The 15,927-nt window shown below is 51.0% G+C and overlaps 1 protein-coding gene across 7 annotated transcripts in view; it reads left to right on the top strand.

Annotated features, from left to right (window-relative positions):
- The window catches only part of EML2 (EMAP like 2), a 38,111-nt gene extending 28,026 nt beyond the window's left edge, over window positions 1-10,085 (top strand). For all 7 annotated transcript variants that reach the window (XM_054463710.2, XM_054463709.2, XM_063658160.1 and 4 more), the window contains 8 exons: window positions 253-384; window positions 1,739-1,806; window positions 2,583-2,671; window positions 2,878-2,975; window positions 3,551-3,638; window positions 4,754-4,849; window positions 5,785-5,915; window positions 9,697-10,085. In XM_054463710.2, the coding sequence (XP_054319685.2) occupies window positions 253-384; window positions 1,739-1,806; window positions 2,583-2,671; window positions 2,878-2,975; window positions 3,551-3,638; window positions 4,754-4,849; window positions 5,785-5,915; window positions 9,697-9,822 (828 nt within the window). In that variant the 3' untranslated portion in view covers window positions 9,823-10,085. The remainder of the gene's footprint in view (window positions 1-252; window positions 385-1,738; window positions 1,807-2,582; window positions 2,672-2,877; window positions 2,976-3,550; window positions 3,639-4,753; window positions 4,850-5,784; window positions 5,916-9,696) is intronic.
- Window positions 10,086-15,927: the final 5,842 nt, after the last annotated feature.

The following is a 15,927-nucleotide window of genomic DNA, read 5'->3' as shown; positions in this document are numbered from 1 at the left end:
TGCCTCCCATTGTGCAAAGAAGAAAGCAGAGGTCCCTGGAGAAGGGGCAGGATTTGCCTTGAGTCACACACCAGGGCATGGGTTCAGATGCCCAATCAAGGCCCCCTTCAGACATACTGGGAAAGGTCTTCCCTGGGTCCCGCTGGGGCAGGGTGAGTTGCTGGGGCTCATCTGGCACTTGTCTGGCATTAGTGTTGAGTGGGAAAAAGCCAGGGCTGCTGTCTCCATCCTGCTGTCCTCCCTTTCCACCAGGGCCACGTGGAAGAGCTGTGGGGCCTGGCCACACACCCCAGTCGGGCCCAGTTTGTGACCTGCGGGCAGGATAAGCTGGTGCATCTGTGGAGCTCAGATTCCCACCAGCCCCTGTGGAGCAGGATCATCGAGGTAAGGGGCCCAGGGACTGGAAAAGCACCATTCTAACAGAACTACCTTTCTCCATGTGTCAGGGCTCAGCACATTAGACTGAAACCAAACAAGGTCTTTTTTTTTTTTCTTTGAGGTGGAGTCTCGCTCTGTCACCCAGGCTGGAGGGCAATGGCACGATCTCGGTTCACTGCAACCTCCACCTCCCGGGTTCAAGTGATTCTTCTGCCTCAGCCTCCCAAGTAGCTCGGATTACAGGTGCACACCACCACGCCCAGCTAATTTATATATCTTTAATAGAGACAGGGTTTCACCATGTTGGTCAGGCTGGTCTCGAACTCCTGACCTCGTGATCTGCCCACCTCGGCCTCCCAAAGTGCTGGGATTACAGATGCCAGCCACCGAGCCTGGCCCAAACAAGGTCTTTTTAAGCAGGGTGTGGGTTTCGTCTAGGGAACTGGGTGCTTAGAAGCTCTCTCAGAAGGGTTGGAGAAGTAGGTTCTTGACTGGAAGGGAGCCCAGGACGACACCGAACCATCCTGTCAGGGGTGCCACCGTGAGGAGTGGGGAGTCAGGAGCCGCTGAGTTCAAGGAAGGTGTGACCGTTGCAACAGTCAAGTGTAGAGCTACACTGTCCCATAGGGTAACCACTGGCCACACATGGCTATTCACAATTAATTAAAATGTAAAAAGAATAAAAATTTCAGCTGGGTGTGGTGGCTGACACCTGTAATCCCAGCACTTTGGGAGGCTGAGGCAGGTAGATTGTGTGAATCCAGGAGTTTGAGACCAGCCTGGGCAACATGGCAAAACCACATCTTTACAAAAAATGAAAAAAAAAAAAAATTAGCCATGCGTGGTGGTGGGTGCCTGTAATGTCAGCTACTTGGGAGGCTGAGACAGGAGAATCGCTTGAACCCGGGAGGCGGAGGTTGTAGTGAGCTGAGACCGTGCCACTGCACTCCAGCCTGGGCGACACAGCGAAACTCCATCTCAAAAAAATAAATAAAAATTAAAAAAAATAAAAATAAAGAGTCTTAAAATTCTGGATGCCCTTTGTCCCAGCATTCCCACATCTAGGAAATTATCTAAAGAAGTCGTCTTGGATGAATAAAGCTGTGGGAATTTAGAAGAGGAGTAAGGAGGGATCCCGGGACAGGAGTGACAGGAGGAATGTTTTCTGTTCAGGCTAACATGTTACAGAAATGTAAAGAGGAATGGCTGACATGGTGTCTGGGGTGGGGGTGTCCCAAAGGGCAGCAGAGGGAGGGGAGAGCCCTCATGCAAAGATTAGACTTGGCCCTGAGGCAGGAGAATGTCCAGATGGACATGGGACCCCAGCTCTGAGCCCTGCCTCTTCTCTCTCCCTTCTCAGGACCCTGCCCGCTCAGCTGGTTTCCACCCCAGTGGCTCTGTCCTGGCTGTGGGTACAGTGACTGGCAGGTAAAGCTGAGGAGAGCATTTCGGGAGGGCTTCTCTGCTCCCTGGGGAACTGGTCCTTCTTCCCTCTTTCCTACTTTCCCAAATCCCACTATTTACCGAGCCCTGATCCCTCAATATTCCTCTGGCTCACTGCAGCCTCTGCCTCCCAGGTTCAAGCGATTCTCCTGCCTCAGCCTCCCCAGTAGCTGGAATTATAGGCACCCACCACTATGCCTGGCTAATTTTTTTTTATTTTTAGTAGAGACGGGGTTTCACCATGTTGGCCAGGCTGGTCTCGAACTCCTGACCTCAAGTGATTCGCCTGCCTCAGCCTCCCAAAGTGCTAGGATTACAGGCGTGAGCCACTGCCACTGCACCTGGCCTTGTTTTGTTTTTTTGGGGGGACAGAGTCTTGCTCTATCGCCCAGGCTGGAGTCCGGTGGCGCGATCTCAGCTCACTGCAACCTCTGCCTCCCGGGTTCAAGCAATTCTCATGCCTCAGCCTCCCAAGTAGCTGGGATTACAGGCACGTGCCACCACGCCTGGCTAATTTTTGTATTTTTAGTAGAGAAGGGGTTTTGTTTGCTATGTTGGCCAGGCTGATTTCGAACTGTTGACCTCAATTGATCCACCCGCCTCGGCCTTCCAACGTGCTGGGATTATAGGCCTGAGCCACCGTCCCCAGCCCAGGTCACTTCTGGGGTCCCTCTGATCCCTCCCTTAGACCCCACAGATTGCGGCCCCTCTCTGTCAGATCAGCTCACTCCTCCTCCCCCCACCACGCCCTCTCCTTCAAGATGGCTGCTGCTGGACACGGAGACCCATGACCTCGTGGCTATCCACACAGACGGCAATGAACAGATCTCAGTGGTCAGCTTCTCCCCAGGTAAGCGGCAGGCCTGGGACACCCAAGCGGCAGGGCCAGGGGACAGAAGCTCAGAGCTCTTGGCAGGGGGAGGGGTGGAGCCTGCGAAGCGAGGCCTAGGAGGGATGCAGTGGGGATGGAGCTGGGGACTGTCGAGGGGGCTGAGTCTGGGCGAGGAGGGGGTGGAGCCTGGGTGCCTCCTCATAGCCCCCCTCCCCCTCCCCCAGACGGGGCGTACCTGGCCGTGGGCTCCCACGACAACTTGGTGTACGTGTACACGGTGGACCAGGGCGGCCGCAAGGTCAGCCGCCTGGGCAAGTGCTCGGTGAGTGGGCAGTGGCCCCCAGCCCGCGCCGCCACCCCGCCCAGGGGGTGCAGAATTAACCAATTTTCTACCTCAAGGGAGCGCAGCTTCAACACTCAACTGATTCTGCCCTGATCAGAGCAAGGAGTTTTGGCCCGGTCCACACATTCACCACCTCGTGTGTTCTAAGCCCGCCCCTTTGTGTAGCCCCGCCCCCACGTGCTAAGCCCACCCTCTGTGTAGCCCCGCCCCTCACGTTCCGAGACCGCCCCTCACGTTCCGACACCGCCCCTCTGTGTAGCCCCGCCCCTCAACATTCAAAGCCAGCTCCTCCGTGTCTAGCCCTGCCCACCTGTTCTAAACTCCCATTGTGTTCGAAGTGCTTTTTGTCTAGCCCTGCCCATCACAGTCTGGCCCCGCCCACAGTATTCTGGCCCTGCCCCCATACTCCAAAGGCCTGTGTATCCTTCCTTTAGTCCCCTTGTGTTCTCGCCCTACCTCTGTATTTGACCTTCCATTTTCCCGATTTAATCCTGTCCCCCTCTCCTTGGTTCCGCCCTCTGCAGCTCTAACACCATCCCTTCCCTCCCCCGCAGGGCCATTCCAGTTTTATCACCCACCTGGATTGGGCCCAGGACAGCAGCTGCTTTGTCACCAACTCCGGGGACTATGAGATTCTGTACTGTGAGTTCTCCGGGACCCAGAGACATTACTTCCTCCGCCTCATTTGCAGACTTCCCTGAGTTCTGGGAGAGGAGGGAGGGGCTTCAAGCCTCGCTCCCTTGGTATTCAAGGCTGTTTCTGATTTGGAATTCAGGGACCGCTGGCTTCTTATTTTCTCCCTGGTGTACCCCACTTTTAGTCAACTCCTCCCCTTTCTGGTCGGATGGGTAGGATGCAGGTTTCTTTTTTTACATTTTTTAATTTTTAATTTTAATTTTTATTATTATTATTTATTTTTATTTATTTTTTTATTTTTTTGAGACGGAGTCTTGCTCTGTCCCCCAGGCTGGAGTGCAGTGGCGCGATCTCGGCTCACTGCAAGCTCCGCCTCCCGGGTTCAAGTGATTCTCCTGCCTCAGCCTCCTGAGTAGCTGGGATTACAGGAGCACACCACTATGCCCGGCTAATATTTGTATTTGTATATATTTTTTTTTTTTGAGATGGGAGTTTCCCACTTGTCTCCCAGGCTGGAGTGCAATGGCACGATGTCGGCTCACTGCAGCCTCTGCCTCCGGGTTCAAGCGATTCTCTTGCCTCAGGCTCCTGAGTAGTTGGGATTCCAGGTGTCCACCACCACGCCCAGCTAATTTTTAAAATATTTTTTGTAGAGACAGGGTTTTGCCATGTTGGCCAGGTTGGTCTTAAACTCCTGACCTCAGGTGATCCGCCTGCTTCAGCTTCCCAAAATGCTGGGATTACAGGCATGAGCCACCACGCCTGGTCTAATTTTTGTATTTTTAGTAGAGATGGGATTTCACCATGTTGGCCAGGCTGGTCTCGAACTCCTGACCTCAGGTGATCCAGCCGGATGCTGTGGCTCATGCTGCCTCCTGGGATTACAGACGTGAGCCACCACGCCCAGCCAGATGCGGGTTTCAAAGCAGATGCTCCCGCTTACGCTGTGGGCTGTGAAGACCCAGCATGTGATGCCTTCTCAGCCAGTCCTGACAGGTAGAATGAGTCCTGGGACCTTAGCCTCCTCTGTCTTGGACCTCAGCTCCGATTGTCTAAGAAAGGGATGGGTTTACTGGGTAGTTCTTCCAACTCTGAATGTGTCCTCCCATTTTCTGCCCCAGGGGACCCGGCTACCTGTAAGCAGATCACCAGTGCGGATGCTGTGAGGAACATGGAATGGGCCACAGCTACTTGTGTCCTGGGGTTTGGGGTGTTTGGTGAGTTCTGGAATGAGAGGGGTCTCACTGAGGACAGGAGTTCTGAGAGACATCCCCACTGGTGGTTTCCAGAGTCTTACTGCTTACCTCCAGTGTGGGAAGCTCACTGCTTTACTGCATGTGGGCTGTATTTGTGTAAGAGGAAAGGGTAGGGTGAGATGACTCATTAGAGCTGTAATAAATGAAACCAAATGGGCGTGGTAACTGGCCAGGAGAGATCCACACTGCCGGTGCCCTAGCCACCCATTCATTCAGGCACGAATGAAGCAAACGCATACTCCCTGAGCAGTTCTGTGCCCGCCGTGGGCTTGGCAGTGACCATGACTGAGGGCCCTGCTCTCCTGGGGCTCTCAGTCCAGTGGGGGAGGCAGACTTGTCCCCAGACAGTGATGACCCAGAGTGAGCAGGTCTGGGACAGGGAAACCCAGGGCGGGGCATCTGGCCTACTCTTGGAGGGAATCAGGGAGGGCTTCCTGGAGGAAGAGACATCTGAGCTAGGACCTGGAGGATGAGGAGTTACTTTCCAGGGCAGTGAAGAAGGAAAGCAGTCTCTTGGCAAAGGGAATAGTACATACAAAAGCCCAGGTGTGACACAGAACTTGGCATTTGGAGAAATGCAGGGAGGCAGGGTGGCCAAATCATTACAGAGTTTAACAGGAGCACTGATGAGGGGTGAGGCTGGAGCAGTGCATGGGGCCCGCTGAGCCTTAGAACCACAGGCTTTCTTCTAAGATCACCAGGGAGCCATGGAAGGGTTTTGAGCAGAGCAGGGGCAGGCTCGGATTCACATTTTAAGAAGGTCATTCTGACTCATATCCTCAGATAGATACAGGCTAGGTCGGAACAAATTAAGGTGGCTGGAGTGGCAATCTGCTCCTCTTGGCGGTCCCTGGCTCCAGCTGACATCTTACCACTTCTCTCCATCTTGCCCACAGGGATCTGGTCTGAGGGGGCGGACGGCACTGATATCAACGCTGTGGCCCGCTCCCATGATGGGAAGTTGCTGGCTTCAGCTGATGACTTTGGCAAAGTTCACCTGTTTAGCTACCCCTGCTGTCAGCCTCGAGTGAGTCCCTTGAGGAGATGGGGGTGGACAGGGGTAGCAAGCAGGGGTGGGGACAAGATTCAGGCAGCTCTGGTCCAACCCCACCCCTTCTCTGAGCCTCAGTTTCCCCATCTGTACAAGGAGGACAGTAGTCTTGATCCCAAGGGCCTTTCTTAACCCAAAGGTGGATGAATTTCAGTGTGTCATGGTGAAGACCTGGTTCTCTGAAGTTCTGAGCAACTGCAATTCTGAGCTCTTTGGTTCTTTTATCCTTGTTAACTCAGTAAATATTTATTGAGCACCTACTATGTACCTGGGCACAGGATATACAACCAGATCTTACGAGTTTTTAAGGGAGACCAAGGCCAGGTCCAGTGGCTCACACCTGTAATCACAACACTTTGCAAAGCTGAGGCAGGAGGATTGCTTGAGGCCAGGAGTTCAAGACCAGCCTGGGCAACAAAGTGAGATCCCCATCTCTACAAAAAACACACAAAATTAGCTGGGCATGGTAGTGCATGCCTGTAGTCCCAACTACAAGGAAGTCTGAGGTGGGAGGATTGCTTGAGCCCAGGAGGTTGAGGCTGCAGTGAGCCATGATTGCACCACTGTACTCCAGCCTGGGCGACAGAGCAAGACTTTGTCTCAAAACAAAGACAAAAACAAAAAAAAGCTGGACGTTAATTTTACCATTCTCTGGTTCTAACAGAAGAGGGATTATTTCAGCATTTTCCTAGGAAATTTTCATGCATAAAAGCAGAAAGACTAGCACAGTGACCCATCCTGTACCTGTTACCCATGTTCAACTATTACCAGATTTGGTATATTTATTTCATTTGTTTCTTCTTTCTCCTTTCTCGTCTTTTTTTATTTTTTATTTTTGAGACAGGGTCTCACTCTGTTGCCCAGGCTGGAGTGCAGTGGCATGGCACAATCTCGGCTCACTGCAGCCTTGACCTCCTGGACTCAAGCGGTCCGCCCACCTCAACCTTCTGAGTAGCTGGGACTACAGGCGTGCACCACCATACCTGGCCAATTTTTGTATTTTTGATAGAGATAGGGTCTCTGTTGCCCAGGCTGGTCTTGATCTCCTGGACTTGAGCAATCCTCCCCACCTTAGTTTCCCAAAGTGCTGGGATTACAAGGCGTGAGCCACAGCACCTGTCCTGGTCTGTAGTTTTAAGAAACTGCATGTGTGGCCGGGTGCGGTGGCTCATGCCTGTAATCCCAGCATTTTGGGAGGCCAAGGTGATGGATCACGTGAGGTCAGGAGTTTGAGACCAGCCTGAACAACATGGTGAAACCCTGTCTCTACTAAAAATACAAAAGTTAGCCAGGTGTAGTGGCAGGTGCCTGTAATCCCAGCTACGCAGGAGGCTGAGGCAGGAGAATCACTTGAACCCGAGAAGTGGAGGTTGCAGTGAGCCAAGATCATGCTACTGCACTCCACTGAGCGACACTGCACTGAGCGACAGAGTGAGACTTTGTCTCAAAAAAAAAAAAAAAAAAACAAAAATAGAAAAATTAGCCAAGCCTGGTGGTGCACACCTGTAATCCCAGCTACTGGGGAAGGTGAGGTGAGAGAATTGCCTGAACCCGGGAGGCAGAGGCTGTAGTGAGCCAAGATCGTGCCACTTTACTCCAGCCTGAGCGACAGCAAGGCTCCGTCATAAAACAAAAACAAAAACAAACAAACAAAAAAAAACCACACACACGAAAACGCATAGGTTATCTTTCAGCCCTCTAAATTGAGCATTCATGCCTAAAAAAATAAGGATAATTCTGGCCAGGCCCGGTGGCTCATGCCTGTAATCCCAGCACTTTGGGAGGCCGAGGCAGGCGGATCACCTGAGGTCAACAGTTCGAGACTAGCCTGGCCAACATGGTGAAACCCCGTCTTTACTAAAAATGCAAAAAAATTAGTCATGGGTTGTGGTGGGCACCTGTGATCCCAGCTACTCAGGAGGCTGAGGCAGGAGGATCACTTGAACTTGGGAGGTGGAGGTTGCAGTGAGTTGAGATTGCACCACTGCACTCCAGCCTGGGCAAAAGAGCGAGACTCTGTCTCAAAATAAGAAGAAGAAGAAGAAGAAGAAGAAGAAGAAAAAGAAGAATTCTTACATATCCACAAGCCTCTGACCACTCCTACTCACTAACATTAATTTCTTCTTCTTTTTTTTTTTTTTTTTTTTTTCGAGACAGAGTTTCGCTCTTGTTGCCCAGGCTGGAGTGCAATGGTGCGATCTTGGCTCACTGCAACCTCCGCCTCCTGGGTTCAAGCGATTCTCCTGCCTCAGCCTCCTGAGTAGCTGGGATTACAGGCATGCACCACCATGCCCGGCTAATTTTGTATTTTTTAAATAGAGACAGGGTTTCTCCATATTGGTCAGGCTGGTCTTGAATCCCCAACCTTGGGCAATCTGCCTGCCTTGGCCTCCCAAAGTGCTGGGATTATAGGTGTGAGCCACCGCGCCCAGCAACATTAATTTCTTACATGCCTCATCCCTAGGAAGGCAAAAACAAAACATTAATTCCTAAATATGATCTCATAGTCAGTACATATTCATATTTCCCTGATGTGCCCCAGACTGGCCTTCTACGGTTGGTTTGTTTGAACCAGGGTCCAAACTACATTTGCTTATGTCTCAAATCTCAGCATGTAGAATAGCCTTCCCCACGTGCATGCTATTTCTTCTATTTATGCCATTAACTTGCTGAATAAACCAATTCAGTTGCCATGCTGGGTTTTTTGTTTGTTTGTTTTTGTTTTTTTGACAGAGTCTCCCTCTGTCACCCGGGCTGGAGTGCAGTGGCACGATCTCGGCTCACTGCAACCTCCGCTGCCTGGGTTCAAGTGATTCTCATACCTCAGCCTCCCAAGTAGCTGGGATTACAGGCGTGTGCCACCACGCCTGGCTAATTTTTTTGTATTTTTAGTAGAGACAGGGTTTCACCATGTTGGCCAGGCTGGTCTTGAACTCCTGACCTCAAGTGATCTCCCCACCTTGGCCTCCCAAAGTGCTGGGATTATAAGCGTTAGCCACCACCCCAGGCCTAATTTTGTATTTTTAGTAGAGACAGGGTTTCACCACGTTGGCCAGGCTGGTCTTGAATTCCTGACCTCTAGTGATCCACCCCCACCTCGGCCTCCCAAAGTGCTGGGATTACAGGCGTGAGCCACCATGCCCAGCTGTTCTGTTGGTTCTTGTTTGTTTGAGACAGAGTCTCACTCTGTCGCCAGGCTGGAGTACAGTGGCACAATCTTGGTTCAAGTGATTCTCCTGCCTCAGCCTCCGAAGTAGCTCGGATTACAGGTGTGCACCACCACGCCCAGCTAATTTTTATATTTTTAGTAGAGAACGGGGTTTCGCCATGTTGGCCAGGATGGTCTTGATCTCCTGACCTTGTGATCCGCCTGCCTCAGCCTCCCAAAGTGCTGGGATTACAGGCATGAGCCACCACGCCTGGCCTCTGTTGGTTCTTAAACAAAGGGCTTATTAGCCCTGGTAACACTGGGACACCTCATCGCTATAAAAGTAAAAAAAATTAGCCAGGTGTGGTGGTGCATATCTGTGATCCCAGCTACTTGGGAGACTGAGGTGGAAGGATCCCTTCAGTCCAGGAGGTCGAGGCTACATTGAAGCTGTGCTCATGCCTAAGTGACTTCATTCTAACCTAAGTGATTTAAAAAAAAAAAAAAGAAGAAGAAGAGGAGAGAAGAACCGGGTCAAGACAAGAGGACCATTATGGGGTGGCATTGTCCCCACTGACCTTTCTTCACTTACTTCTTTCCTTATAACAGGCCCTCAGCCACAAGTACGGTGGACACAGCAGCCATGTGACAAATGTGGCCTTCTTGTGGGATGACAGCATGGCCCTGACCACAGGGGGCAAGGACACCAGTGTGCTACAGTGGCGGGTGGTCTGATGCGTCCAGGGAAGATTCAGGTGTCAGGGCAGGAATTCTATTTTCGGGAGATGTCTATTGCCGAGTAGAGTAATATATACCCAGAGTATGTCTATAGCAGAGGGGGTTATGGGGGCGGGAGGGTAGACTGACCAACAGAAGTCTCTATTTATCCGGGTGGGAAGAGGGAGTCACATCACTTTGGGGATCCACTGGTGTTTGGTTTGGGGTGTTTTTTAAGTTTTTTCTTTTATATCATCCAGAAATAAAGACACGTACACTAAGGTGTGTCAGGGTCTGTGTATTTGTATGGTATGTGCCTACACACTTGTGTATGTGTATGGATGTGTGTGTGTATTAGTGTATTAGCCCGTTTTCATGCTGCTAATAAAGACATACCTGAGACTGGGCAATTTACAAAAAAAAAAAAAAGAGGTCTATTGGACTTATAGTTCTATGTGGCTGGGGAGGCCTCACAATCATGGTGGATGATGAAAGGCACATCTCACATGGCGGCAGACAAGAGAGCTTGTGCAGAGAAACACCACTTTTTAAAACCATCAGATCTTGTGAGACTCATTCACTATCTCAAGAACAGCATGGGAAAGACCTGCCCCATGATTTAATTACCTTCCACCAGTTCCCTCCCACAACACCTGGGAATTCAAGATGAGATTTGGGTGGGGACCCAGCCAAACCAGATCAGTGTGTTACGGTGCTTATGATGAGGGACCGTTGTTACTTAGGTCTTCATTGGATGCAAGCAGTAGAAACCATCTTGCTCTAACTTGGATTAAAATAAAACTTTCTGGCTGGGTGCGGTGGCTCACATCTGTAATCCTAGCACTCTGGGAAGCCGATGCAGGTTGATCACCTGAAGTTAGGAGTTCAAGACCAGCCTGGCCAACACGGTGAAACCCTGTCTCTACTAAAAAATACAAAAAAAATTATCCGGGTGTGGTGGCGGGCACCTGTAATCCCAGCTACTCAGGAGGCTGAGGCAGGAGAATTGCTTGAACCTGGGAGGCAGAGGTTGCAGTGAGCCGAGATTGCGCCACTGCACTCCAGTCTGGGTGACATAGTGAGACTCTGTCTCAAAAAAAATAAAATAATTTTTTTTATTTTTTATTTGAGATGGTGTCTCACTCTGTTGCCCAGGCTGGATGCAGTGCCATGATCTTGGTTCACTGCCACCTCTGCCTCCCGGGTTTAAGCGATTCTCCTGCCTCAGCCTCCTGAGTAGCTGGGAATACAGGTGCATGCCACAACACCTGGCTACTTTTTGTATTTTTTTCTTTTTTCTTTTTTTTTTTTAGACGGAGTCTCGCTCTGTCGCCCAGGCTGGAGTGCACTGGTGCGATCTCGGCTCACTGAAAGGTCTGCCTCCCGGGTTCATGCCATTCTCCTGCCTCAGCCTCCCGAGTAGCTCAGGCTATAGGCACCTGCCACCATGCCCGGCTAATTTTTTTTGGTATTTTTAGACGGGGTTTCACTGTGTTAGCTAAGATGGTCTCAGTCTCCTGACCTCGTCATCCGCCTGCCTCAGCCCCCCAAAGCGTTGGGATTACAAGCGCGAGCCACTGCGCCCAGCCTGTATTTTTCAATAAAGAGTTTTCACCATGTTGGCCAGGTTGGTCTCGAACTCCTGACCTCAGGTGATCTGCCTGCCTCAGCCTCCCAGAGTGCTGGGAATACAGGCATGAACCACCACACCGGGGCTGATCCTTCACTTTTTTAAAGGCCAGCACCCTCCACAGTCACATTGTCTTACGCGCCAGCCATTTGAACGCTCCCTTTCTGAACTTGTCCACTGGCGAACTCCTAATCAGCCAGCAGTGACCAGACCTATGCTGGAGATAGGAGACCAGTGAGACCCAAGCCATCACCACCCTTAGGGCAGAAGGGACAGGGAGGGAATTTGTTACCCGTCTCCAGGGACAGGCAGAGTTCCCAGAGGAGCTGTGGTTCAGAGGAGGGGGCCACGGCCACTGTGGGACTAAGGGAAGCAGAAAGGGCTCCAGGAAGTGAGTGTACCCTGACTTCTCTCCACCCACCCTGTGGATGGAGTTTGCACTAGGCCTATCCTATCACCCTTAGGTCTAGAAGACAGTTTTCTGCCGCTCTTGGGTCAAAGTCTCCTCTCCTCCTCCCCTCACTCCCCACCTTTTGTCCCTTCCCCATTGGCCGGGTTCTGGGAAAGTGGCCAGCGCTGCGGAAGCGGCCCTTTCATCGGGCATCCGGGTGCTCTTTCGACCCCTCGTGGCCAGTCTTGGACCTGCATGGAAAAATGCGCCAAGAAAGTTCTGCTGGAAAAGTGCTGGTGATTCTCCACGTGACCCTCCTCCGCGCCCCCAGGGTCACTCTCAGCCTTCCTTCCCCAGCTCCGGGCCCTGGGAGACTGCCGTGTGCAAATTCTATCCGCCGGGTCGGTGGACAGAGGTCAGGGTATTTGCTTCCTGGGCCCCTCCCTGCATCCCGCACTCACAGTGGCTGTGGTTCCCCTCCTCTGAACCGCAGCTCCTCTGGGAACTCGAGCTGTCCCTGGAGACGAGTAACAGACTCCCTCCCTGTCCCTTCTGCCCTAGGCTGGCAATGGCTTTGTGCCCACTTCGGCTTGTCCCCTGGTGCCGCCCCATCCTTTGTGGCTTTCTCCACTCTGCCCATCCCTCTAGAAACTGCCCATAAATGCTCCCAGTTAAACTCAGAGTGGCCACTTGCTTCCCTCCAGGACCCTGATCAAGTCTCAGCATAAATTTAGGATGAGCCAGAGAGAGAAGGGGACCCTAAGCCCACCAATGAGCATTCAGAATTTATCTTTTTATTATTATTAGTTTTTGAGTCAGTCTCACTCTGTTGCCCAGGCTGGAGTGCAGTGGCACAATCCCAGCTCACTGCAACCTCTGTCTGCCAGGCTCAAGCGATTCTCATGTCTTAGCCTCTCGAGTAGCTAGGACTACAGGCGTGTGCTACCATGCCCAGCTAATTTTTGTATTTTTAGTAGAGATGGGGTTTTGCCATGTTGGCCAGGCTGGTCTTGAACTCCTGGCCTCAAGCAATCCACCTGCCTTGGCCTCCCAAAGTGCTGGAATTACAGGCGCGAGCCACCGTGCCCGGCCTGAAGGAAAAAAACATTTATTCCTGGCTGGGCGTGGTGGCTCACGCCTGTAATCCCAGCACTTTGGGAAGCCGAGGAGAGTGGATTACGAGGTGAGGAGATTGAGACCACGGTGAAACCCCGTCTCTACTAAAAAATACAAAAAATTAGCTGGGCGCGGTGGCGGGCGCCTGTAGTCCCAGCTACTCCGGAGGCTGAGGCAGGAGAATGGCGTGAACCCGGGAGGCGGAGCTTGCAGTGAGCCAATAGAGCAAGACTCTGTCTCAAAAACAACAACAACAACAACAACAACATTTATTCCTATGAGTGTTGTTGGTCTCTTGGGTCTTTGTTAACCTGCTCACTTTGGCTGGGTTTGGTGGCTCTGGAAATCTCAGTGCTTCGGGAGGCTGAGGCGGGAGGATCGCTTGAGCCCCAGAGGTAGAGGCTGCAGTGAGTTATGATGGAGCCACTGCACTCCAGCCTGGACAAAAGAGTGAGACCCCATCTCTTAAAAGAAAAATCCCTGAGAGGAAGTGGGTAATGTGGTTCACAGAGGTAAAGTCACCTGTCCAAAGCCACACAAGATTATAAGAATAGCTATCTGTTTTTGTTTGTTTTATTTATTTATTTATTTTTGAGACGGAGTTTTGCTCTTGTTGCCCAGGCTGGAGTGCAATGGCGCGATCTTGGCTCACTGCAACCTCCATCTCCCGGGTTCAAGTGATTCTTCTGCCTCAGCCTCCCGAGGAGCTGTGTTTACAGGCATGTGTCACCACGTCCGGCTAATTTTGTATTTTTAGTAGAGACAGGGTTTCTTCATGTTGGTCAGGCTAGTCTTGAACTCTTGACCTCAGGTGATCCGCCTGCCTTGGCCTCCCAAAGTGGTGGGATTATAGGCATGATCCACTGCACCTGCACTATTTATTTATTTTTTGAGACGGAGTCTTGCTCTGTCGCCCAGGCTAGAGTACAATGGCGCAATCTCGGCTCACTGCAACCTCCACCTCCTGGGTTCAAGCAATTCTCCTGCCTCAGCCTTCCGAGTAGCTGGGATTACAGACATCCACCACCACACACAACTAATTTTTGTATTTTTGGTAGAGACAGGATTTCGCCATGTTGGCCAGTCTGGTCTTGAACTCCTCACCTTAAGGGATGTGCCCACCTCAGCCTCCCAAAGTGCTGGGATTACAGGTGTGAGCCACCGCACCTGGCTGATATCCTGAGTCTTGATTTGGGTGTTTAATTACATGTTGTATCCAATTTTCAGGATTCCTTATATTGTTCCCTTAAGATCTGAACATTTTAATCAAATTTTTTGAGACTAATTGTTAATTAAATGTAATTTTTAATTACATTTATTTTTTAATCACGGCTAATTTTTATTTATTTTTTTTTTTGTAGAGATGGGGGTCTCACTTTTTTGTCCAGGCTGTTCTTAAACTCCTGGGCTCAAGTGATCCTCCTGCCTCAGCCTCCCAAAGTGCTGGGATTACAGGCATGAGCCACAGAGCTCAGCTGTCCTTTTTTTCCCCCTCTGTTTCCCAGGCTGTAGTGCAGTGGTGCGATCTCGGCTCACTGCAACCGCCACCTCCTGGGTTCAGGTGATCCTCCCACCTTGGCATGCGCAGTAGCTGGGACCACAGGCACGCACCACCCAGCTGGCTAGTTAAAAGAAATTTTTTTTCGTAGAGACAGAGTCTTGCTATGTTGCCCAGGTTGATCTCAAACTCCTGGCTTCAAGTGATCAGCCTGCCTTGGCCTCCTAAAGTGATGGGATTACAGGCGTGAACTACCATTCCTGGCCTACATTTTAATTTAATTTAAAAATACACACAAAAGAGCCGGGCACGATGGCTCATGCCTATAATCCCAGCACTTTGGGAGGCCTAGGCAGGCTGATCACTTGAGGTCAGGAGTTCGAGACCAGCCTGGCCAACATGGTGAAAACCTTCTCTACTAAAAACACAAAAATTAGCTGGGTGTGGTGGCGTGCACCTGTAGTCCCAGCTACTCGGGAGGCTGAGGCAGGATAATCACTTGAACCTGGGAGGTGGAGGTTGCAGTGAACTGAGATGGCACAATGGCACTCCAGCCTGGGACAGAGCAAGACTCTGTCTCAAAAAAACAAAAAACAAGCCAGGTGCCATGGCTCATGCCTGTAATCCCAGCACTTTGGGAGGCCGAGGCGGGCGGATCACCTGAGGTCAGGAGTTTGAGACCAGCCTGGCCAACATGGTGAAACCCTGTCTCTACTAAAAACAAAAAAATTAGCTGGGTGTGGTGGTGCATGCCTGTATACCCAGCTACGAGAGGCTGAGACAGGAGAATCGTTTGTACCCAGCAGGAGGAGGTTGCATTGAGCTGAGATCATGTCCCTGCACTCCAGCCTGGGCACAGCAAGACTCTGTCTCAAAAAAAAAAAAAAAAAAAAATCAAACCCTACAGCTATCATTTTTTAGTGTTATATGCCACGTCTATCTGAAGTCCCTTGACCAATAATGAATTCTCATGATTAGTTTATGAAAGATGTGATGTTAATAATAAAAATAAGCTAATGTTTTAGGAGCACTTATCATTCATTTGTTCACTCCCTGAAAACAATGTTTTTTTTTTTTTTTTTGAGACGGAGTCTTGCTCTGTCACCCAGGCTGGAGTGCAGTGGCGCGGTCTTGGCTCACTGCAAGCTCTGCCTCCCGGGTTCATGCCATTCTCCTGCCTCAGCCTCCTGATTAGCTGGGACTACAGGCACCCACCATCACACCCAGCTAATTTTTTTGTAATTTTAGTAGAGATGGGGTTTCACTGTTAGTCAGGATGGTCTCGATCTCCTGACCTCATGATCTGCCTGCCTCAGCCTCCCAAAGTGCTGGGATTACAGGCGTGAGCCACCATGCTCGGCCGGAAAACAATGTGTTTCACACCTATCACCTGCCCAGCAGTCTTCTAGGCAACAGACATGCAACAGTAAACAAGCCAGACACAAAAATGACACTCTTCTTAGTAGGAAGGCAGACAACTAGAAAAAA

This window comes from Pongo pygmaeus, chromosome 20 (assembly GCF_028885625.2).
Source record: "Pongo pygmaeus isolate AG05252 chromosome 20, NHGRI_mPonPyg2-v2.0_pri, whole genome shotgun sequence".
In the NCBI taxonomy this organism is placed as follows: Eukaryota; Metazoa; Chordata; class Mammalia; order Primates; family Hominidae; genus Pongo; species Pongo pygmaeus.
The sequence above is the reverse complement of the archived record's forward strand: the minus strand, read 5'-3'. Positions and strand labels throughout refer to the sequence as shown.